Genomic DNA, 23193 nt, shown 5'->3' with positions numbered 1-23193 from the left:
ACAGTCTGCTTCCAGCTGCTTTTTATATGTTCAGAGCAAATCTCAATAACTTCATTTTAGCAAAGGGCAGATGAGAATGTAAACACTTGCAGCCCAAGGCTGCAGCCTGTCAAACAGCATCAGTGGTTGCTGTGAAGAAAAACGTCAATTTTAAAATTAAGTGTGTGTCTTTCCATGCTATGATCTACTTATCTCTTGTTTTCTTTCCCTTTTGGAGAGAAAAATACACATTGATGTATCACAAACCCATCAAGGACTTTCCCCCTCCAACACTAAACAAACCCAGTTGAAATGTACCTTTAGTCTCCAGCCTTGGAAGGCATTTAATGTATGATAAATTATCTTTAAGAGGTGACAAATACATTTTCCCAGTGATTTTCTTTCCTCTCCAGACATCAAAGAAGCTTAAATACCATGGAAACAAATATGACAAATCCCCCAGACACTGGAATTTATCAGTCCCTTTCATACACTGCACAACTGAAGCTCAGAAAGCACAAATTCTCTGCATAAAAACACAAAATAAACCCATGACAGAGCTGGGGTGGAGGGGGAAAAAAAGTCATATATTGTGATTTGATCTCGCCTATAAGCCACAAAGCTCCCAGGATGTACTTAAAATTTTATTTCTATTTCCAGTAGATCATATTAATTATAAAAGAATGGTTTGCAGCCACAATTTAAACCAGTGGCTGACTTTGTGTGGATATTCACACACAGATGATTTATTATAATCACAGAGGCTTTCAACATGAAATGCTTGATCCTGAAACCCTTCATCAGACAAAAAAAGCTCAGGAAATTCTGCCTCATCCATGCCTGACTCTCATTTTACCAAACCAGATCAAGAGCTCAGTGTTGCCTCATTTATTCCTCCATCACAGGAGTGTCTCATCTGTGTGTAAATATTGGAATAAACGTTCAGAGAGCAAACAGACACCTCAATCTTCTGCTGTTTGGGCACACACAGCTTTGATTTCACAGCTCCAGCTCCCTGGTTTCAGTGCCATTTGCTGCATCTGGATCTCTTTTATTCAGAAGGGACCATCAGACACCCTTGAGTTGCCCACCCACGGATCCTCTCCATTCCACGATGCCAGGATTTGGGAGTGCCTGGCCAGATTCCTGTACACCCCTGTAAACAGCCCCAAAATTGCCTTTGCACTGCTCTGGATGCCACTTGGGCAGCTCCAAAGCTCCTGAAAGGAATTCTCAGGGCAGCACTGCTGTGCTGATTCCGTGGGGAATGGAAAAACCCCCAAAGATGCTGAGCCCCAGCACTGCTCAGGCTGCTCCAGGCCAACTCTGGCACTGCCCCCCTGTTTATGACAAAACACCCAAACAATAGTGTCCTTTTCCCTGCTTGCTTGGGAACAATTGGTTCCCTCATCACCTCCAAATCATAAAAAAATTGAATATATTTTACAGTTATGGCCAATACAGGATTGAACTGGTATCAAACCCAGACTAACAGCAGCTGGCTGTCTTCTGGAAGTGCTGCCTCCTACGCCTGGTCACCTTTGTCTTCTGTTGCCATTGCTGAGTCTCTGTGCTGCTCCTCTGGATCCCCTGGCAGGATGGTGGTGACTGTCTGCAGGAGGGACTCGATCTCCTCCTCTGTCAGCCTCTCCTCGCTCTCCTCCACCATCTGCAGGTCAAAGAAAACCAAAAATAAACCCCTCATTGGCATCATTCAATCCACACTTCCTCAGAGAGAAGGACTCAGCTCAGCAGGGAAGACTTGGTCAAGACACAGCCTGAGCTCATCACAAAAGCATTTGACAAAGCAGAACTCTTGGAATATTGTGAGAAAAAAATAAAGAAAGAACGAGCTCCATTGTTCCCCACGACAATTGGCACTGTGTAATGAGATCCTGTTTTCCTTCCAGCAAGGAAAACACCACCCTGGGACCAGCCTGGTTTATCCTAAAGCCTCTCTCAACCTCCACATCCATGTCCTGAGCCAGGCTTTTCCCTTAGCTCAGATGCAGCTGAGCATTCCTGACCCTTTTCCCCAAGTTTCTGTGTTTCCATGGGATATCCTGAGAGGGATTCCCTGGACCTACCTTGGCATCTCATCCAGGGCCTACATGAAATCATCAGCCCACAAAAGAAACCACCTCATCCTACAGCAGCTGGGATTTGCTTGGATTGGGAGATTCCTGGATATAAAGACATTTAAAAGCTCTGAGCAACATCAAAAACGCTGTCATGAATCAACTCCATGATTCCATGAGATTAATTAGGGACCTACTCCCACTGTGGAGCTGTGGCAGCTTTTGTATCATTGCTACCAGTAAAACAACTGCCCTAATTTATAGGCAGCTGTTAAAAGGAACAAAAAAAAAAAAAAGCTTGTCACAGGACTGGAAAAGCAAGTCAGAAGAACTCTTCAAACACAAATGAAACCAATTAGGATTGAAAGGTTTTAGTTTTCTTTTTTTACACCAAGTCCTTGAAAACGCCCTTTGAAGAGGAGTGATTTATATGAGTGATGGTTCCAAGTCAGAGCAGGTTTAATCAGCTCGAGCTGCAAATTGCCAGCTCTTCAGATGCCTTCTGAAAAGCATCTGAAGAGTGGGACATTCATTTCTGTTTTTCTTCAGAGTCCTCTGAGCCCTCTTTGCACAATCTGATCATCTTTCATCAGGATCATCCGCAGATCTGCACACACACAGAGAATCCACTCCTCAGCAAAAAGCCAGACACAGAATTTCCATCTGTAAATGACTTTCTGGGGACTATCCCCATCAAAGGATGCAAATCCCTGTGGAGTGGGATTCCCAAGCACTGTCAGCTCAACAACTACTGTAGGAACAGCAGCCCTGGCTCTGCTTCCCAGCAGCTGCTCCAGTGCTCACCCAGTGCTCAAACACTCCAAGTCCTCCTTCCCTGCCTGGGAGATCCCCTGGCAGCTGATTCCTGCCAGCCAATTCCCACAGGGAATCAGCTCAGCACAGCTTGGAGCATCAGCACCACACCAGCAAGGGTGGAAGTGGAAGATGTTCCTGGAACTAAATGTTCTTGCAGGTCTCTCCCAGCCCAAATTATTCTGGGATTGTGATTCCATGATCAAACCTGCTCCACCCACTCCTTGGTGCCAGTGCTGCTGACATCACTCCTCTATAGATGACCTTTGCTATTAAATTTCACAGAGGATTATCAGCCTGGCTTCCAGACTGGATTATGGGGTTATTCATGGCTGTTACACTGAATTTTCAAGGTGGGGTAGGTGCTGTAGGAGCAGGAGCTGTACAAAGAAGCAGCCCATGTGTTTTGGATGAAGGGATTACTCCAGGTAGGATGACTGAACCAGTGTCTCCCAGATTTGTTACCATCCCTCAGAAAAAGAGCACTTGGCCTTGCTCAGATTTGATTTATTGCACGACATAAAGCCCAACCCTCTTCCCATTTTAATTTTATCTATATCTGCATCTCCTCTTCCCTTTTTTTTTTTTTTTTCCTTCCACTTTCTCCTTTAGGTGCTTGCTCTGATGAAAACAGAACTCAAATAAAAACCAGGGATTTCTGATCAGCACCAGCTCTTACCAACTCCTGATTTTAAGGCAGAAAACATGTGAATTCTAATCCCTGTTTTCTTCCCTGCTCCCCAGTGGCTGCAAATGAGTAACGCCCCAACTCCCAGTATGAAGAAGCCCACTGGTGTCATTTTTACTGGCACAGCACGAGGCTGACAAACTGCAGGGACACACACAGCAGCCCCAGAAATCCCAGAAGTGAAACAAAATCATCTCTAGTGTTTGTGATGTCTCATCAAAATGTTGTGAAAAGCATTTTTAGAGATGTCAGACCCTGCACTGAGGAGGGGATGGAGCTTCTGCTGACAGATCCAGAGGGGAAGTAGGAATTCCTGCACCAAATTCACCTCTTGGTGCCTCTCCAGCAGCTCCCAGGAACCACCAAGAGACACAAACCAACATTTAGCAGCATGGACAGACAGCTTCTTAGTCAAGTTGATGCCTCAGCCTTATTTTGTTGTGATATTATTTGAGATTTCAAAGGATCAAAAGCACAAACTGTAAAAATCAATTTTTTCCACTCCTCCAGGAAGAGAAGAAAAAACAGGTCGAGCCTGATTTATGGAAACACAAGCAGTGAGGAAGCAGCAAAGCAACAAGCCAAAAGGAAAAATTCAGAAATTCAGCGCAGACAAGAGGCAGATAAAGAGGCAAATGAAACTGTCCTAAAAGAAAACAGATCTCAGGGGGAACAGGAGGTCACTCCAAGGCTCATTCTACATTCAGCAGATGTTCCCACAGCCTTCTGATTTACAGCTGCAAGCCAAAACACCTTTGATGCTGAGAGCACTAAGAAATCTGGTGCTGAGAAGAGAAATGAGGTGCAAGAAGCAGCCTTAGAGGCAAAAAAAGCCCCGGTTTCAGGTACCTCCTTTTCCAGCAGCAATTTTACCAATCTTGGAGAAAATCTGCAGCAAAATCTGAAATCTCCAGCACTGGCTGAAACTGCTCAAGAGCCAGACTGAGCCCATAAGCAGCCAGGAATGCAAAGTTTATAGTAAGGAAAACAAAAATGCAAATGTTTGAAGGGAAGGGATGAGCTCAGATGTTGATGTTGGCAGTGCCACCCAGCCCAAACGGGAACAGTTTCCCCTCTCATGTGAAAAGTTTGGGGTATTTCTGACCAAAGTGCTGCTAGCCCTCAATATTTGGAGAGTTGGCTGAGGAGCAGAAATGGGCAGGATGACAGAAATACAATTTGTGCATCAAAAGCCCCTCCTGATGTCATAAATAATTCTCACTGCTGCTCTTCAGCATTCAAGGCTGTGCTGCCCCCAAAATAACTCCAGGGGTTCAGGAAAAGTTGCAGCACATCAATGTCATTCCTGAGCACCCCCAGTGTGTGTTACCTGTGAAATGTGGTAATTCACTCAGCTCAAGCCTCACTAATGATTTCTATTTCAGCCAAATTAGAGCAGTTTGTTACTCAGTTTCCATTGCAATGCATCCATGAAGTCAGCAATGCTCCCATTTAGTTTCCACAATGCTCCACATCTGATCAAAGAGGCAATCAGGAAAACTTCATAAATTAATGGGCAGAAAATTCTCCCAGCTCAAACAAAAAGCAGCACGTTCCCCCTGCAGCTCAAGTTTAATTCACAGCCAGCCCATGAAGATAATCCCAGGGATTAAAGTGTTTATTCAAAAATTAAGGTGCAAATCTATGTTCACAGTGCTCTGCACAAATGGAAGCACAAAATCAGTCAGGACTGCCTAAATTCCTTTTTTTTACTTGGTGAATCAAGGACAAACATCCTTAATTCAAACCATACCTATCTTTTGTGCTTACCCAAATAAAAGCAGAATTTAAGAGACTTCATCTCCCTCTCATGCTGCTTTCAATGCTAATGTTTATTTGGTTTTGTCTCCTGAGACATAACAATAAATCAGGGATGAAGAATAAATAGAGCCACAGTGAAGAACCCCAAAAAGTCCTGAAAGAACTGAGAAATTGTCTCAGTACTTGGTGAACAAACCTCAGCATCCCAGAACAACCTGTGGGTTAAAAGCTATTGTTTATTGGAATAAGAAGCTAAGGGTTGGATTTTAAAATAATCAGTAAAGTACAGTAATAAAGGAAATAGGGGCTCTGATAATTTCCAAAGCAATCCAGCACATCATTTAACTCCAGTGGAGGAGGGAGATGTTTGATGAGAAAATCACTGTTATTTCCTCCTCTGAGCAGTGATTTGAAATTGCTCAGCCACCACCACATTAATAGGAAAAAAGCACATTAAAAAAACAGAAATGAAGTCAAAGACTGAATGATTGAATTAATGTCCCTCAGAGATAATTTACCAAGGGCAAGGCAAAACACGTCGTTGAGAAAATAAAATGTTCAAACCCTCTTAAGATCATTCATTCTCCAAAATACTTCTCATTATTATTTCCCAGTATAAAAGACAACGTGCCAGCCTGGTTAGGCACATAAGTATGAAATTCTCCAATGCAAAAATACATTTTTAAAAAGTACAAAATTAAAATCTGCTTTTCCACTTAGAGAGAAAAACGTGGAGCAATTTGTCCCTGAAAAAAAAAGATGATGCTTCATCTTCAGCACTAAGCAGAGCTGAACCACTCTCATGGTGAGCTGAACATCCCTGACTTTTTATTTCCTCCTTTTGGGAATCACTGAGCCAGGCCCAATATATGTTAAAAATTAAAGCAAGAGGTCAAGATGGCTGCAATGTGGACAGTGTTTTACTCTGTGGGGTAAGAATTTGAATCTCATGCTTTTTTTGCTTTTGTTGTCTGAAAATAAATCCTGGCACAGAGGCTGGAAAAGGCAAAGATGGACAATGGCAGCAATTTATGCATAAAGGTTTACAAAAGATCAAAAGACCACAGCATATATTTGCTTTTTAGCTGCAAAATATTTTTTTCAAAACGGATTTATTGTTTGCAATACAGCTAAAAATAAAGGATTTTGTAGAGAGAGAGTAAAACTAAAAAGCTGGAAAGGCAAAAAGCAGCAATAATTATTATTATAATTATAATTATAAATATCCTCTCCCATGAGCCTGTCAGGTAAATCAGGCTCCATTCCATGGTCAGGCTGCACTGAGCAAAGATTTGAGACATCAAAATTGAGCAAGGGAGAGCCAGCTTGGACTTGGCTGGCATTCAGTTTAAAGCTTTCTGAAAAATAAGACTGATGTGCTTCTGTTCCAGGAACTGCTCAGAAGTTCTCCCCAGCATTTATTTCTGATTCAGAGGCAAGTTCAGTGAGCAGAGAATCAAGGCCACTTCAGAGCCCAAATTCACTTCTCAGCAGGTTGTGTCTCATCCATCACTGCAGGGAACCTGTGCAGGGGTGACCTCTGTGTTATTTTATAGCCAGAAAAGGCAGATTTTGTGTGTTCAGTGACTGCTGCAACCTCTGTGCTCACCAAAAACAGGATCCAAGCCAGCAACTGAACAGCAAAACCATCTCCTTGCTTCTCCCAGCTGTGGATTGCAGTAACCTGGAGCTCACCTGAGCCCCCAAGGCTTCGATTGAAGCCACTTTCAGAAGTGCTGCAGTCCTGGGGAGGGCTCAGCTGACACAGGGTGAACAATGCAGGACACTCCCAGCACTGCCACACCCACCTGGGGGAAATGTGCCCTGGGAACTACAGGGGATCACCATGGAACAGGGATAACTGATCCCAAATAATTCCCTGGAGATACAAACCCAGGCTAACCCCCAAATGTACAGACATTCAACTTTCTAACCCCTAAATGTGCAGACATTTGACTTTCTAACCCCCAAATGTAGGTATTCAACTTCCTAACCCTCAAATGTACAGATATTCAACTTCTCACAAGTTGTTTTAGATCATTAGAGAAGATAATTTAGATCATTATCATCAATAATGATCAGTAATTGATCATTATTGGATCAATAATGAACTGGAACTGAACTCAAATCTTGTGTCTGTGCTCTCTAAGTTTCAACATGTTTTATTTAACTTGGAATATCTAAACTATGACACTCTACAGAAAGCTGACTTCTAATAGAAAGGCCCCAAATTCTTCTTTTCTTCAACCATGACACAGGAGCAAACTATTTTCAAGATTTTATGTGTAGGAAAGGTAACAATGAAGCAGGCAGGACAGGAGGGGAGAGACAGACAAAGCCAAGCAGTCACCTGAGAGCCCCCAAAGAAGACTGCATTTAAAGAAGGGAAGAAAAGCCTGCAGATGGCAATGAAATAAATCTGTCTAAGCATCTGAAGCTAACAAAGGTGTGAGACAGGCTCCAAATCGTGGTTTCTGATTAACTTAAAGCCTTAAAGCTCCTGCTGGGGCTGCTGGTGGACACTGATCTCCTGAGCCACAGAGCACAGCATTAATTCCTCAGCTGGGATCATTCTTCTGAGCTGCTCCAGCATCCTGAGCTCTGCTCCTTGGTGGCAGAAGAAAAATAGTCCTACTGGTCCCTCTTTAATCCTTCCCTTTCTGTGCAGCAAAATATGATCCTGCCCCTCCTCAGGTTCCAGGGGGAAGATTGCAAACAGATGTTCTTAATGCAAGAGATCTTTATTGAAATAATATCCTGATTATAACAATCTCTTTATTGCCACAGGGGGTTGTATTCCTGAGGAGGTGCTTGAGAGAATAGAAGCATCTATTTCTATTTAGTGGCAATCCCTCTTTACAGCTGAATTATTCTTAAACTGACAATGGCTCCTTTCCATCAGAAAGTTTAAACCCATTTTTCATCCTGCATTTACTGAGCTCATTTCTTTTTAGATTTTGTATTTTAGTATAACCCTGCCATTAAAACAACAAGGGAAGATGTAAAAAAAAATTAAGTATTCCACCGTGGAGCTGCAGAGCAAAAAGATTAAATACATTCTTATTTGTAATACTTTCATAAATCACCTTTAATGACTGCACTGGGCATTTCAAATGTGTGCCACTGAAGCAAACAGAGGTGGAGAATCTGTCTGAGAGGGCTCTGAGGAGAGCTCTGACAGGAAGCTGAGTGGACTTCAACCTGAGTGGATGTAAAATGTGCATAAAGGGATACATTCAATCACTGGCCCATGAGAAAGCAATTATTCAATTGATCTGCAAGGTTAAAAAGCTGCTCCCAGTTAAGCTTTGAACAGGCCCAGGCTTTGTTACTCACCAGCTGGATTTCCACTGCAGTCACAGGCCTGTGGTTCAGCAGCTGCAGCTTCTCTGCCCTGGTAAAAGCACAGCGGAAGAAAATCCACGTTACTGGGTGGTTTGAGGATCCCCTCAATGCCTGCACAGTGATGCAAACACATTCCTGATAACTTAGGGATGAAATGTCACTGCCAGGAATAATCCTGGCTGGGTTTGCAGTGTGGCTGAAGGGCCATAAGCTGGGTATTTTGATAATCTGGGGATTTTCCTGTGTTCAGCCACGCTGCTGTTGGCACCTCCAGCCCAAGGTGGCAAGCAGAGACCCTTAGATCATTACTGTGCAAGCATTAATTAACTGCTGCTTTGTTAAAGCTGTGCAGAAATGCTGAACAACTCAGCAGAGATCAAAAACTTCTGCTAGGAACACACAACCACAAGAACAATTTTCATACCTAAGGAGTTACAATCCCATCAAATGGCAGCAATTGTTTATCCTTTTATTGCAAATACAAAGTTCCAGTTTCCAAACTGTAGGGAACTACAGTGGGGGAAAACTAAATCTTGGCATTTATTACTATTTATAGGGCATCTTTAAAGCATATTTAAATGGATTCTGGAGGGTTTAAAGCATATTTCAACTGATTCTAGAGGGTTTTCCCCTGGGGGTTTTTTAGAAAGGAAACCTCACAGCTTTTAAGAGAACACAAATCACTCCAGGTTTACAGCCAACAATTTCTGTGTGTCTGGAGATACCTCAGAGATAGAATTTCATTTCAAATGGCCTCTGCCACTGACTGCTGGATGATCCAGCTCAAATGTCCATTTTAGTCATCACTCTCAGCTTCAGAACAAAAGCTTGTAAATTCTCAATGGAGCATTTGTGAGATATTAACAATTCCTAACAGAAAGCTCCAGGAAATCCTCCTCTCTCTCTCTATATATATTTGTGTATTTATTATTAGTTTGGTTTGCTTTTGGAGAGCCACAATATGTTTCCACTGGTGATGGGAAGCAGGGAATGCACCTCCCTTGCTCTCCCATGTTAATCACTCAAATCCATTTGGTGTTTCCAACATGAGGCTTTATGGAGAGCGTGGCTGGATTTTGCTCTGCACTCAAGAGCACTTTACTGGCAGAAAGATGAGGTGTTTGTAACTGCTGCCATCTACCCCTGTCATAAAAAGCAGGAATAAAACCCCAGTAATGCCAGGAGATGAGCACTCAGATCCTTCACATGGGAAGCAGGGGATTTAAGGGATCAATAGGACAAAACTCACCCGTGTAAAAGCAAAGCTGAAGGCAGCAGAGCTGGGCAAACAATATGAAATAATATCTTTACTCTATAAAAATGTGGCAAATTCAGCTGGATTTGTGAAAGGCTTTTCCTCCAGAGCTGGAAATTCCCTGCTTTGGTGCCTGATGGAGGCACAGAGCTGGTGCTTTCAGTGCTCTTTGCTTTGCTCCCTGGCCAAGTGTTGGTGCCTCAGTTTCCAGAGCTCTCCAACAGCTTCTCTGAGGTTCCTCCTTGTAAAAACCTCCCTCCTCCTCCTCCCCCAGCCCTACTTACAAGGACAGGCTGTGATGAATTCATATTGTACCCAAGTCTCTCTCACATGCCACTTCTGAGATCAGAGCCTTCTCAAACAACTCTTTCTTCTCTTCTGCAGCAAGACACATCCCAACCCTGCAGCTCCACCACTCCTGACACAAAGCACATTATCTGACTTTTATGAAACAAATCTCCTCATCTCCTCCTTCTTTTCAGAGCAATATCCTTGAAATTCCTTGCCAGCAAAACTCCAGAGCCAAACAAAGAGGATCAAATAGCAAAAGCCATTTCATGCCTGAGCTGAAGAATGCAAACCTGATTTACCCAGGGCTATTTTCAAGCAGGTAGAGCTTGTGTTTATCACAGGAAGATTACTGGCACACCAGCAAGCAGAAATAAATTAACACCAATTACACGTGGTGACTAAAACAATCAATTAGTGCAACTGCTCATGTTTCCTGAAGAAATAGAGGGCACAACAAAGAAAAAAAAAAGGTCACCTCTCCAAGAGCTTTTGCTTATAAGCCATGAACATCACTCCAACTCATTAGGGATTGGCAGAAATTTTACCATCAGGCCAAACAGATCCTAAAAGCATCATTTCAGGGTATTTGCAGTTTTTAAAAATGTGTACAGAAGAATGAGACAGAACTTACAAGTTCTTACACATCCTTCAGAAGTGTAATCTGAAGGATTTCATGGCTGGTTTTGATCAGCAAAGCTCCCTTCTGGAAAAGGATGCAGACCAACACAAAGGAACGAGCAGCAGGGTGCAAAAAAATCCCAAAAGCAGCATAAATGCCATATTTCATCTAGAGCTGCTTGTGCAGTGTGAGCACTAATTACCAGCCCAACATAACGATCTTTAGACATGGTAATATGTAATTATGAGGTAAGCCATGAAACAAACACTCCCAAAATTGTCTCCAAATTTCATTTAATAAGGAACTGGATTGCTCAGCCCTCAGCCAGCAGCAGAAGGCAGAGGTTTGAGTTGGAGCTCAGTACTCACTGCTCCTTTTTAACACTGATCCCAAAAATCCAACTGCTGGGACCGGGTTCAGTGTCTGCCCTCAAAAATTCCCTCCCAGGATTAGGGTCTGTGTGTCTGATCCCAAATTTTCACTGCTAGGATCAGGTTCTCTGTGTCTGATCCCAAAAATTCCCTGCCAGGATCAGGCTCTGTGCATCTGATCCCAAAATTTTATTTTTAGGATCAGGCTCTCTGTGTACCTGGAATTTCCTGACAGCACATGCACAAATTAAAACCTGAATAACCACAATTTCATCAGAGATTAACTTTAAGCAAGGCAGCCACGCATTAGGACCAGCCCCGACTGCAGCGTTTGGCTTGGGCACAGACCTAAGCCTGAATTTAGTTCATGCTCCATTAAACCTAAAAACTAAAATTAACTTTTTCCAGCTCTCATGAATTCATCTTTACACTTTCTACAGCATGCACAGCACGCTGATGCTCATTAAGTAAAAAGGGGAACTGTCCCATTCATCCAAACAGAAGGTGAAGAACATTTTCAGTTTCATCGCCCTCAAAATTCAGCATCTGCATTTTCCCTGCCCTGCCTGGATTTTTGTAACAGTTTGGAACATGAGAGCTGCTCATTCAAGAGGAGAATCCACACAAAAGATGAGTGACAGTTGAAAGCAATTTTCTCACATAAAAGCAAGATCCCACTAATCAGAGTTAATGGGCCGTGCTGCAGACTTGTCCAGGACCTGCCCTGCTGAGAAATCCCCAAATGGCAATTCCTGCTGTGGGGCTGAGCCTCAGCCACATCCTGCAGCTCTGGGGCTCAGCTGGGGCCAGCAGCAGCTTCTCCAGGATGGAAAAATGCTCTGGAGTGGCTCTGGGAACACACACAAAGCTCAGGCTGTAGGGGACAAAAACTTGTGCAGGTTACAGGGAGGAAAATGGGTCTGAGGTCTGGATGAGGGGAGAGTGCTGGAGGAGGTGAAGATCCAAAAAGTCCTAAAAAAGCCCATTTCTACAAGACAAAAACCACCTCTGGGTCATGTTCAAGATGACAGACAGAACAGACAGCATGTTCCCACACTGATACATCCATTCTGAAAAATAACACAAATACTTCCACGCTCTCGTGGAAATTCAGGCACAATGAATTATTTTCTGTCAGCACCAAGCAAACTTCTGCAGTTTATATTTGAACCAAAATCTCCTGTGTGTGTTGGTATTGCCCTTTTATTAATCTGCTGAACTCCCAGAGTGTTTTTCCAGCAAGAGATCTGGGTAAGGAGAGAACAGTGCCAAGACCCAGCAGAGAGAGCTTAAAAAAACCCCTCAAACATCTGTGCCTGAGCACAAGCAAATTTATCCTCAGGAATGGATGTTTGAGAGTTGCTAGGAAAACCATGAAGTAACAGCTGGACACACAACCAAGGGTTTTATTCCTGCTGGAAATAGAAATCCCATGGTCCTGTATCAACCAGGGCAACTTTTAATGCCTGAATCCAGGACACAAAATGGGAAATCCACCACAGGGATTCCCACAGGGAAAAGCTGAGAATAATCTCTTTAAAATCTCATAAATGATGCTGCTGTTCAATCAGCACGACCCTGACTTGCTGTTGAATATTCATTTTGAAAGCTCTGGAGGAGACAAAAATTACCAAGCAAATCCTTCAGCCTTTAATATTGCAGAGGTTTGTATCTGTTGTAGCTTTTGGCAGCCATGAGGGAAAATACTTTCTACAAGTACTGAAGATTTTCAGCTCAACACTTCCTCGACTGTGCTGATTTAAAGACAAAAAGGGCAATGTTCCTGACCAGTCTTTTTTAGAATTGTAATAATAGGCAGTGACTGGGAATTTGGTTATCCCAAAATGAGATCCAAGATAGGCTATCAGTAACAGGAAGAAGCACAAGTAGAGCCAGTTCCCATTGAATCATAATTACAGAGCTCCAGCTTAATAAATGTTCTTTTCATGCAATGCAATTCACTAGACTTTACAAATACGAAGCCATTCCAGCACTAAAACTGGAAAATTAGCTGCTAGTGGCAAATTCTATTTCCAAGTACAACATGGCTCACTGAACTGGAGCTCCAGCCAAAGCTTGAGGCCTCAACAAGGTAATAATAAAATTCATTATGTGGGTTCAGAGCTTTAGTTCTAAAAAAAAAAAAAAAATCCTCAGTTCTACGGTTTGTATTTTAGCAAAGTAACAATTAAAAAATTAAAAGATAGGAAAAACTGTTTTACCACATATTAACTGTATCAGTGAAATATCTGGCTTTGAATTTGCTCCATTTAGCAAGGCAGCTTTCTGCAATGACTCTGGAATATTTGTTTGCACACTCTGGGTGTTTATTTTTAAAATTTCCCTTTTAGGAAGCTTTTTTTTTTTTTTTTTTTTTTTTTGTGTGTGTGTGTCTGTAACACTAAAGAGACAAATCCATCACAAAATGGATGCTGGTTCTGTTAACTCTGGTATTTGGAGTGGCAAAAATCAGTGCTAACAGCAGGATTTGAGGTGATTTTCCAAGAACTGCAGAACTGGCCAGAATTCTGTTATCAGTTCTCTCAGTGGAGCACAGACATCACGTGCAGCCTGACATCCTGCAGGGCTGTGGAAGGGAAAAGAACAATTCCCTCGCTCAGAGCTCTGCTGTGCTTCAGTTCCTGGTGTTTCCCTGGCTGGGGATTCTCCCATCCACGAGCACAGCCTAGCGCTGAGGGCAGCAATCACATCCCAAGGCAGGGCTGCAAATCCTCATCACCGAAGTCCTCCTCTTAGGAATTAGGATGAGCCTCATTAAGAGCAGGAACACGCTGCTTAATTGCTCCTCCTCTGAGCAGAGGCGGAGTCATGACAGGAATTTAAAGGGCAGGAAAGCAAAATGGGGTGATGGGGTTGTTGCTGACCCTTTAACCAGACTAAATTGCCTTGAGGACAGACCTCAATTAACACAAATAAATCTTAAATCTAATCAGCCACTGCAGAGAGCTGGTACTGACCAGCACCTGACCAGCTCAGAGAGCACATTTGGGGGTGCCTCACCCAGAAAGGAAGCAGCAAACAGAGTCTGGAGCTCATTACCCTTGGTGAGAGGAAAGGTCATTACAGGGATCACTCACGCAAGGTCCTGGCAGAGCAAACACTGCAGCTCTTTCCTCTCCAAGGGAAGGAAGCTCTGTGGCAGACAGCTGGAATGAAATCCCTAAACACCACCTCCATCCACAGAATGGAAACCATCAAAGCCTTTTATTTAACAAGAGAAGCAGTGTTGAAATGACCTTGGTCAGGAACCAAAGGGACAAATTGCCTTGGAGCTGTTTTAAGTGGCTCAACATGAAGTGCCTTCAAGAGGAACTGCACCCCATGTGCTCTCTGTGGTTTGGGGGGCTGCCACATGGGCCCTGACACTTCTGCCTTCAACTGGCTGCAGAGAACAAAAAACAGAAAAAAGAAGTGCCAGGATCACACAAAACAATCCTGATTTTTATTCTGTAAAGTTTTCTTTTGGAAGTTCTTTACCAGGTAAGATAGGGATTAAAACATTCAAAGTTGTAGAGAATGGTCACGGAACAAATCTGAATTCTGACAGTAAATTTGTCACCTATAGGACTGGCTGGCTCTTCACTCTCATCCTGCTGCCACTGTGCACAAAAAATGATTTGGGAATAATTCCCTTGCTTCACTGCCTCAGGAAAAGGACACATTGGACAACACCTAACCCCAAAGGCACCTCAGAGCATCCAGAAAAAAATCAAACAGTCCAAAAGCTTTTTTAAAGCTTGTAACTGTTCCAACCTTTCCAGCTCACTGAACAAGGGAAAGTGAATGTTTGCGTAGATCTTCTACAAAAGTGCTCAGCACTGTGGGAGACCAAGAACCTGCAGCTGGAAGTTTCTCTGTTATAATTTAAATTGTTTAATATTTCATTCATGGAGATCCTATCCAGGGGAGCAGTTGCAGTCAAGGTACCTACAGTGATAACACCAAGAGTTAACCCTCAGGTCTTGGTCAAATTCTACCTGAAAGAGGTTTAGAAATGAGCTTTAAATTAAAATAAACACTTTTGATTTTTAATGGGAGTTTTACTCCAACATCATTCAGTTCCTTTTGCTCTGAAAAATCCTTCTCTGCCTTTTTTGTTGTGCTACATCCTTCAGCTGGTTCTTCCTAAACTGCTGCCCTGCCCACACACAGCAAAGCTTATTTCTCTTCCAAAAGAGCTGGTTTACATGACCTGAAGGGAAGGATGCTCACCACTACTCAAGAAATGTTTGCTGCCAATTTTAAGACCCTCTCAGTGCCATATTGCCCCCTCTGTACACCTCTATAGTGTTTTCATTGCAGAGTATTTTCTTTTCTCCACGCTTCAATACCTCCAGAAAATAATTAGGATGCACAAATGAGTATCCTGCTGTATAAAACGAGCTGCAGGAAGGTTAAACACTGACTTACTGACCTGGCAAAGAAAGCACTCCAAGCACAATTCCCGAATTCCCAAGGAGCAGCATCCCTTTGTGCAGAGCTGCTGCTGGGCTGGATGTGCCTGCCCGTAGAGAGGGGGCACTGAAAGTCTAACAAAAAGCTGACAATCTGCTTTCCCTGCTCTGCACAGGCTAAAAACTTGTCCTGCAGCACCCCACAGCTCTCACTGTGCATTTTGTGGCACAGCCAAATGAATGAAAGGCTTTTTTTTTTCCCCCCAGAGGATAAACTCCTTGGGAGTTCTCCCAGCAGGGAACAAAAACACAGTGTCTATAAAGCATAAACTCCTCAGAAGTGAAGGAGGAGTCCTTTAGAAGCAGCTAAATATTTAGCTTTAGAAGTCAGAGGAGTGATCAGAGCTAATTCCATTTCTATTTACATCAGGCTTCACTGCCACTCTGCACAGCTCCAAGAGGATTATGTGCCTCAAGAACAAGCACTCACAGCTCTGCCAAAGAGGGGAAAAAAGCCCTTGGAGTCTTGGAACTGCACAGGAAATCTTTTCTTTTCCAGGCAGAACTTCCCAAAATAACCCCTGGATGTTCAGCTTCACTGGAAACTGCTGGGGCAGGAGGGAAGGTTGGTTAATCCAGTATTTAAATAACTGAAACACAGATCTCAGAGATCCTGGACAAACAGCACATGAAGAGAAGATGGAAATACTCACCCACGAGTGAAGGAAAAGATGTTTGGCTGAGCATTTAAATAATGGCAGAAAATACTTAAAATCCATTAAACAGATCATCACACTGTCCCCAGGGATCAGTTTTTCAGCATTAACTGAGCATTTTACTCCTGTTCAAATGCACAGCTCCACTTACTTGGTTAATTTATGGTCTTTCATTGCTACCAGGAACTCCCTGACAGTCTCAGGAGTCTGGTACCTGCAGGGTGTTTTGGAAATGTACTTCAGTGTCTGCAAGGGATAGAAAGAAAATATCAATTATTTCACACTTCATACTTGTTCTACCAGTTGTGTATGGAACAAGAAACTCTGAAAAGTCTCCTCAGCCCTGTGAAAAACTGTAAAATCAATTCAGGTTTGGAAATCAACTTTATCTGAGCTGTTCAAAGCCCAAAATGGCAAGTTGAAGGATACAGGAAAGGACTGAGTTTTAGCTCTGCCTGCTAAAAAAAAACCCTCTTGCTGTTTGTGACAGACATTTGCTACTTTGGTTTGCTCCTTGTTTGGTTTTTATCTTTTACAAGCACATGGGAAAGTTGAATTCATCTTTAAACCCAAATTTTCATGTGCTCAGTGCCAGGAATATTCTCTCTGCCAGTCCAGAAATCCCACTTTAAGATCTCTAATCTATCTTTGTTTTTATATTTTACCTCCTTTTCCAGCAATTCAAAGTTGATAGAAACAGATTAAGTAACTTGTTACAAAATCTACAAGAATATTTTGTTATTAAAAATTAATTGAGACAATTAAACCTTGATCAATTTTTTCCACATAACACCCACCAACTTCAACTGACTTTGGTAGCAGATGTTCCATTTATTTGCTGTATTTAAAATAACAACACTGAGCAGGTGGATAATGGAATTATATAACACAAAGTAATCTGACCTGAGTAAAAAAACAATTTCTTGATTAAAAAAAAACCACAAAAATTCCAGTTCACAGCTGACTATTCACTGGAAATTACTTAAAATATTAATCGTTGCTTGAATTAAACCCCAAAATGAGGAGCTGGAAATAATTATAATTTATTATTCCTTTCTTTAAGCCCTGTCTGACCTTTCCAGATAAACTGAAGCTGTTATTCACCACCAGTGACTGAAATGAAATTATTATATTGTCATGTAATGTAATTATTTCACAGGAGTCATTTCTCTTCCAGCCTCATCTTTTTTTTTTTTTTTTTTTTTTTTAATTTCAAATCAATGAAAAAGCCAAATATACAAAAAACCAAATCTCCTCTCATGGAGTTACTTCATTAATGGATCCTGGTCTGCAGGAAGCTTGTGAAGAAATCTAAAGACAATCCTGTAAAATCACACTCTGCTTTTCTTTCAGTCAAACATAGAAAATACACCCAGAATTGACACCAGCTACACCCCAAAGCATCCTCTAGGTATACTGAACATACAGAATAACAGCAATTCAAGATTTCAGGTGCATCCTGATAAAATTTACTCACAGGATCTTCCTCAGCTGTTTCCCAGAGGTGCAGGAAGAGACTGTCAGTCTCCATGAAGATTTAATTCCCACTTTTGGTAAGCCCCTATTCTGTTGAATGCAAGGCTTAGGAATTACAACCTCTGTACCTTTTTTTTTTTTTTCAAACAAAGCCAAAACTAAAACAAACCCAAAGCCTAGGCCAGATCTTATCCACATGAGTCGTTCCAGGGCTCAACAGAATTACTCATGCAAGCAAAGGCAAAGTGCTTTCAGCTGCCTGTCAGTCCTGGTGCTGCTCATGCAGCTCTCCAGCACACACACAATGGCACTCTCTGCAAGGCTCTGGGAAGCTCCTCATTTATTTTAAATGTTGGTATTTGTATCAGGAGATTTTAGAATTCCTTCCTAGCAAAGGGATGAAATGTTTATTCCTGATCAGGCCATCCAAGTGATGTTATCTGTACGTGTGGTTTGGCTTTTCTTTGGAGCAAAAAAACCAGTTTAAGTTATCTCTTTGGGCTGGGAATTATTCATTTAATTCTGTTAATCAAAAAATACCATGTAATCTGTGCCTCAGCTTTGAAATCATCATCTTAATTATCACATTGGGTGATATCATAAATTCATCAGTTGATGGCAGGCTCTGCCCTGTGTCTTAAAAAGATGGAATACTAAGAATTAAAAAAAAAACAAAAAAAAACCAACAGAACTAAACAGTTGAAAACCAGGAGGCTTGAAACCTTGAAACTCTTCTTTAGATTTTAAGAGCAGCAGCTGCCCAACTCTGCCCTCACAGCACAGTTACCCTACAAGCTGCCCACAGAAAACAAAACATTTTATTATGGTTTGAATTAGGGGACATTTGAAACCAAATTATTAATACACAGCCCTAAAGGATGTGAGTTTTTGCAGCCTGAGCTAAGAGGTAAAGGGATTTTCCCAGTGCTGCTCACCTCATACATGATTGTGTTCAGGTTCTGCTGCCCAGAGCTCTGTTTGGTTTTGCCACTCTCTTTTCGCTGCTGCTTGAGATCAGTAAGTAACTGGTACACCTAAGGATAAAAAAAATAAAAATAAAGTGGTTTAGAGCATCTGAGAGCATTTTACCTGGAAATATTACAGCAGCAAATCATAAATGAACAGGAAATTCCTGTCAGCCAAACAACAAAAAACGTGGGGCTGTTTTAGTGGATGGACCAACAAGTGAAATGAGAAATGTTTTGGCCTCTGAGTGATGAATAAGGATGTAAATTGTTTTTTAAATCTGTGACTATTTTAAACAAATGAATGGAACTTTTTCTTGTTTTACTTCAGGCTTTGCAGTATATCCAGAATCAATACCCAGAGCAAAGCAACTGAGCACTTCTCACTCTTCCTCCCCTCATTTTTACCTGGCTTCAACCAAGATCTCCTTCAGAAATACAACAACACAAACACCACTTGGGTTATTAAAACTGAGCCAAAAATTACATTAATCAGCAAAGCAAAATATTTCCATTATCTGGCTTAAATTAAACCAACAAGGACACGATATTTCTTCCCACTCCCATGAAAATGAGAGAAAAATACCCACTTTGGAATGATCTCAAGACCAAACAAACAATAACGCTTCCAAACAAACAAAACCATTTCCAAATCTTCTTTAAAAAGCCTTTCGTTCTTGAAAATTAACCAAATGCAAGGAAGAGTGAACTCCCTGCAGGTTTTGCTGATTGCCACTGCCAGGTTTCAGCTTCCAAAGATTCTACAAAGGACTGATGACAGCTTGAAATTGCTGCTTTAAAAGCAGAATGAAGGCAAACTTACCTCAAAGTTACTCAGCAATGCAGCATTTGCATCTTTCCTAAAAAACAAAAACAAAAACAATTAATTAAGTTCCAAATTAAACTGTTTGAAGCTTTTCTTTGCCCTGTCACAGACACTAAAAGAACATAAAGTTAAAAAAAAAAAAAAAAAAAAAGGAAAGCCAGCCCCAAGACATCTTATTTTGGTGATTTTACAATTACCACCTCTGGAAAATATTTTCCATGCTGTCAGTAAAATTATGACATAAATATTGAGTAGATTTTTCCCCATCAAACCCTTGTACAACACACTCCTTTCACTCAGTCACCCTATTTTGACTCACTCACCCAATTTCACACACTCAAACCAAATTTCTTTGCTTCTTCCTTAGATAAAATGCCTCTGATTTTATTCAAATGAAGACTGAGGGAAAAATAATTCAGATTGCAAGCACTGCTTTCTTTATCAGCCAAGAGCACCCTGAGTATTTTAGTACCATGGACACGTGTCTGTGTATAGACACAAAGAGGGCTTTAATTTTTATGTATTGTACTAAGGATAAAACCCACCAATTTATTGCATTTCCTCTCTATTTATTCCATTTATTCTGCTCCTATTTTAGAAGGGCAAGGCTGAGTTCCCCATTTTCCACTTCCTCAGTCCCCATTTAAGCCAGAATCCTTATGCAGGGTGACTGCAGAGCCAAGCACACCGTGCCTTTATTCCTCCTGCATATTGTAAATTTATATATTTCAAGCAAAAAGAGGCAGAAAAACTGCCCCAGAGCATCCTCTATTCCCTGAACAACACGTTCTGCTGAGCAGTCAGCAGCCACAACAACAGAAAGTTTCCATACAAAAGGAAAAAAAGGCCTTTCTCAGGTCTGCGCGGCAGCTTAGGGGAAGAGAGAGAAAAAAAAAACCAACAAAAAAAGGTACAATGTGTTGTTAAGCACGGCGAGCCGCCTGAATAGAACTGTCACGTTCATCACTTTCAAATGGTAAATGCGTCCACAAACTTCCACAGGTTCGAGCATTGTTTTTAAATGAAAAGGACCTTCTAAAATACGCTGAGATGAACTTCAAACTTCCATTTCGCTGACCCGAGTGAAACTTCAGCAAGTGAGCTCAGGCACAGCATTAGTTTTTCATTCATGTTTTACAAGCCATATATATGGCTTTTGTTGGGAGGTAAATGCAAGTCTTCAGAATGTTTGCATTCAGCCGGGCCCTACAGAAATCCCCGCGGATCAAAGACATTCTATGGGGAGAATTACGTGTGGAAATTCTTCGCCTGAGAGAGGGGAAAAAAACCCACATCGCCGCGCAAACGAGGCATCAAAGGTCAAGGATGAAATTATTGAAGACAAACTGCTTTCCTTTTTCACTCCTATCCACTTGGCCATTCAGAAAAATACTTCTTTTTTCTTCTTTTTTGTTGTTTTTTTTTTTCCTCCCCAGTTCTGCCAAGGAGTCAGCCTCAAATCTTCAACAGTTGACTCTTCACCTGGGTGAGCGAAGAAATGCTGAATCGAAATTATAAACTGATCAACATTCGCAATAGAAATAAAATTTCCTTCACTCTTGACTCACAGCCACCAATTTTACAGTCAGGAAACAAGGAATTCTGAAGAATGAGTTCTAATGTATATTTTTAAGCAGTCAGCTCGACGCTTCGCCTAATTTTTATGTTCAAGACTTTAAAATTAAGACTTCAGCAGAAAAGTAAAAATTTTCATGGTAACAAAAAAAACAACACTTTTTAGAGTCTTTAAATAGTTAATATTTGCCCAAATTTTAGTTGTAAACCAAAATACTCCTGAGCAGGGCAGCATACCTAAAAAAAATCTTAGTACAGGGCATCACACCTTGACAAATATCACTGACACGTCGTATTTTTAAGTCTGCTGCCTCACATGTGTTGTGTACTTCAACCACAAAAATTTTCTGAGAGTTCTTTCCTCTAACAACAGACAATTCTGGTAAGAAATATAGGATAATTCAGGTAAGAAAATACCATAGTAAGAACTTGGAGAGTTGCAAAACTTCCAAATCAAGCAGGAGGCAAAAGAAGATTAATAAAAACTCAATGGATTTATAAGAAGCATCATAGATTTTTTTTTTTTTTTTAATTAATAGTATCAAAAGCATTTTTCTCAGTGTGTAACAGCCAGAACAGCTCATTTCTCTGCAGGCTGCTACACGTGTAAGGACTGTTATACCAATGTGTACTTCAGCAGATATTTCATATTTTTTATCAACTTTTGATTTTCATGCTCACGGCAGAGAAGATTTAATGATAATAAAATCCTGGATCATATGGCTGCAGGAGCTCAGTGACTTTGGGGGATACATCCCATGAGTGCCCTCACCTATTAGAGAAATCAACATAAAATAAAAACTAGAAATTTAACCAGCTCCACAGAACTGGTGAGATTTTAAGCTTCAAAACAGGTCAAATGCTGTATTTTTGTGCCCGAAGCACACGACAGGCAGACCTGGTGTAACAGCCCTGAAACAAAACCCTGACTCTTACTGTGTTTGCAATCCCTGGTGCAAACCCCTCAGGGTTTTTCCTTCCCCAGCATTTCCAGCTCCTACACAATATGGGGAATAATGAAAATTTCACGGGAATAATGGAAAAAATCCCATTTTGCCTCTCCCAAGGCAGAGGAGAGGACAGGAGGGGATAGGAGTGGGATTCATGCAGCTTTTCACCCCAAAAGCTTGTCTGGCAGGAGTTTTAAAGAAAATAAACCCCTCAGACATTGAGCAGAGACTGAAGTCACTGCTGGGGCACTAAACCCCTCACGGATTTATTGTACCTTTGTACACAAGCAGACACGGCTGTATACACACACACACCACAAATACAGATGTACCTACACACCTACAGATACACACATAGAGACACCTACACACCATAGAGATACACACCATAGAGATACACACCTACAGATACATCCCATAGAGACACACCTACACCCCATAGAGACACACCTACACCCCATAGACACCTACACCCCATAGAAACCTACACCCCATAGAGACAGACCCCACAAAACCCCCCCAGAGATAAACCCCACAGAAACTCCACAGAGATAAACCCCCCAGAGACGGACCCCACAGCAATCCCACAGAGACAGATTCCACAGAAACCCCCCAGACAAACCCCACAGAAACCCCACAGACAGACCGCACAGAAACTCCACAGACAGACCGCACAGAAACTCCACAGAAACAGACCCCACAGCAACAGACCCCACAGCAACCCCATAGAGACGGACCCCACAGAGACAGATTCCACAGAAACCCCACGGACAGACCCCACAGAAACCCCACAGAAACAGACCCCACAGAAACCCCACAGAGACGGACCGCACAGAAACCCCACAGAGACAGACCCCACAGAGACAGATTCCACAGAAACCCCACAGACGGACCCCCAGAAAGCCCCAGCCTGGCGCTGTGGCCCGCCCGTGCCCTGGGCTCCCCGCTCGGGCCCGTCCTTACACCTCCATCTTGTCGTGCCCGGCGCGGATCCTCCCGTCACCCTCGGGCAGCCGGCGGGACACGGCCCGCGCCGGAACAAACCGGCCCGCCGCGGATGGAGGAAGATT

General features: G+C 42.1%; 1 protein-coding gene across 1 annotated transcript; it reads right to left on the bottom strand.

Moving 5' to 3' along the window:
- Positions 1-298: 298 nt before the first annotated feature.
- On the bottom strand, positions 299-23163 carry CRCP (CGRP receptor component). Its single transcript, XM_066333271.1, has 6 exons — positions 23087-23163; positions 19596-19632; positions 18743-18841; positions 16483-16577; positions 8656-8713; positions 299-1648 (listed from the first exon to the last, which is right to left on the bottom strand). Exons 1-6 carry the CDS (start codon positions 23092-23094, stop codon positions 1505-1507), a joined length of 441 nt encoding a protein of 146 aa, XP_066189368.1. The 5' UTR covers positions 23095-23163; the 3' UTR covers positions 299-1504.
- Positions 23164-23193: the final 30 nt, after the last annotated feature.

This window comes from Sylvia atricapilla, chromosome 20 (assembly GCF_009819655.1).
Source record: "Sylvia atricapilla isolate bSylAtr1 chromosome 20, bSylAtr1.pri, whole genome shotgun sequence".
Taxonomy (NCBI): Eukaryota; Metazoa; Chordata; class Aves; order Passeriformes; family Sylviidae; genus Sylvia; species Sylvia atricapilla.
This window is presented reverse-complemented; position numbering and strand designations above follow the sequence as displayed.

Coding starts and splice junctions, on each gene's coding strand:
- CRCP (XM_066333271.1), bottom strand. Junction 18,842..19,595: donor CATTGCTGAGTAACTTTGAG/GTAAGTTTGCCT, acceptor TTTTATCCTTAG/GTGTACCAGTTACTTACTGA. Junction 8,714..16,482: donor AAAGACCATAAATTAACCAA/GTAAGTGGAGCT, acceptor TGCTTTTACCAG/GGCAGAGAAGCTGCAGCTGC.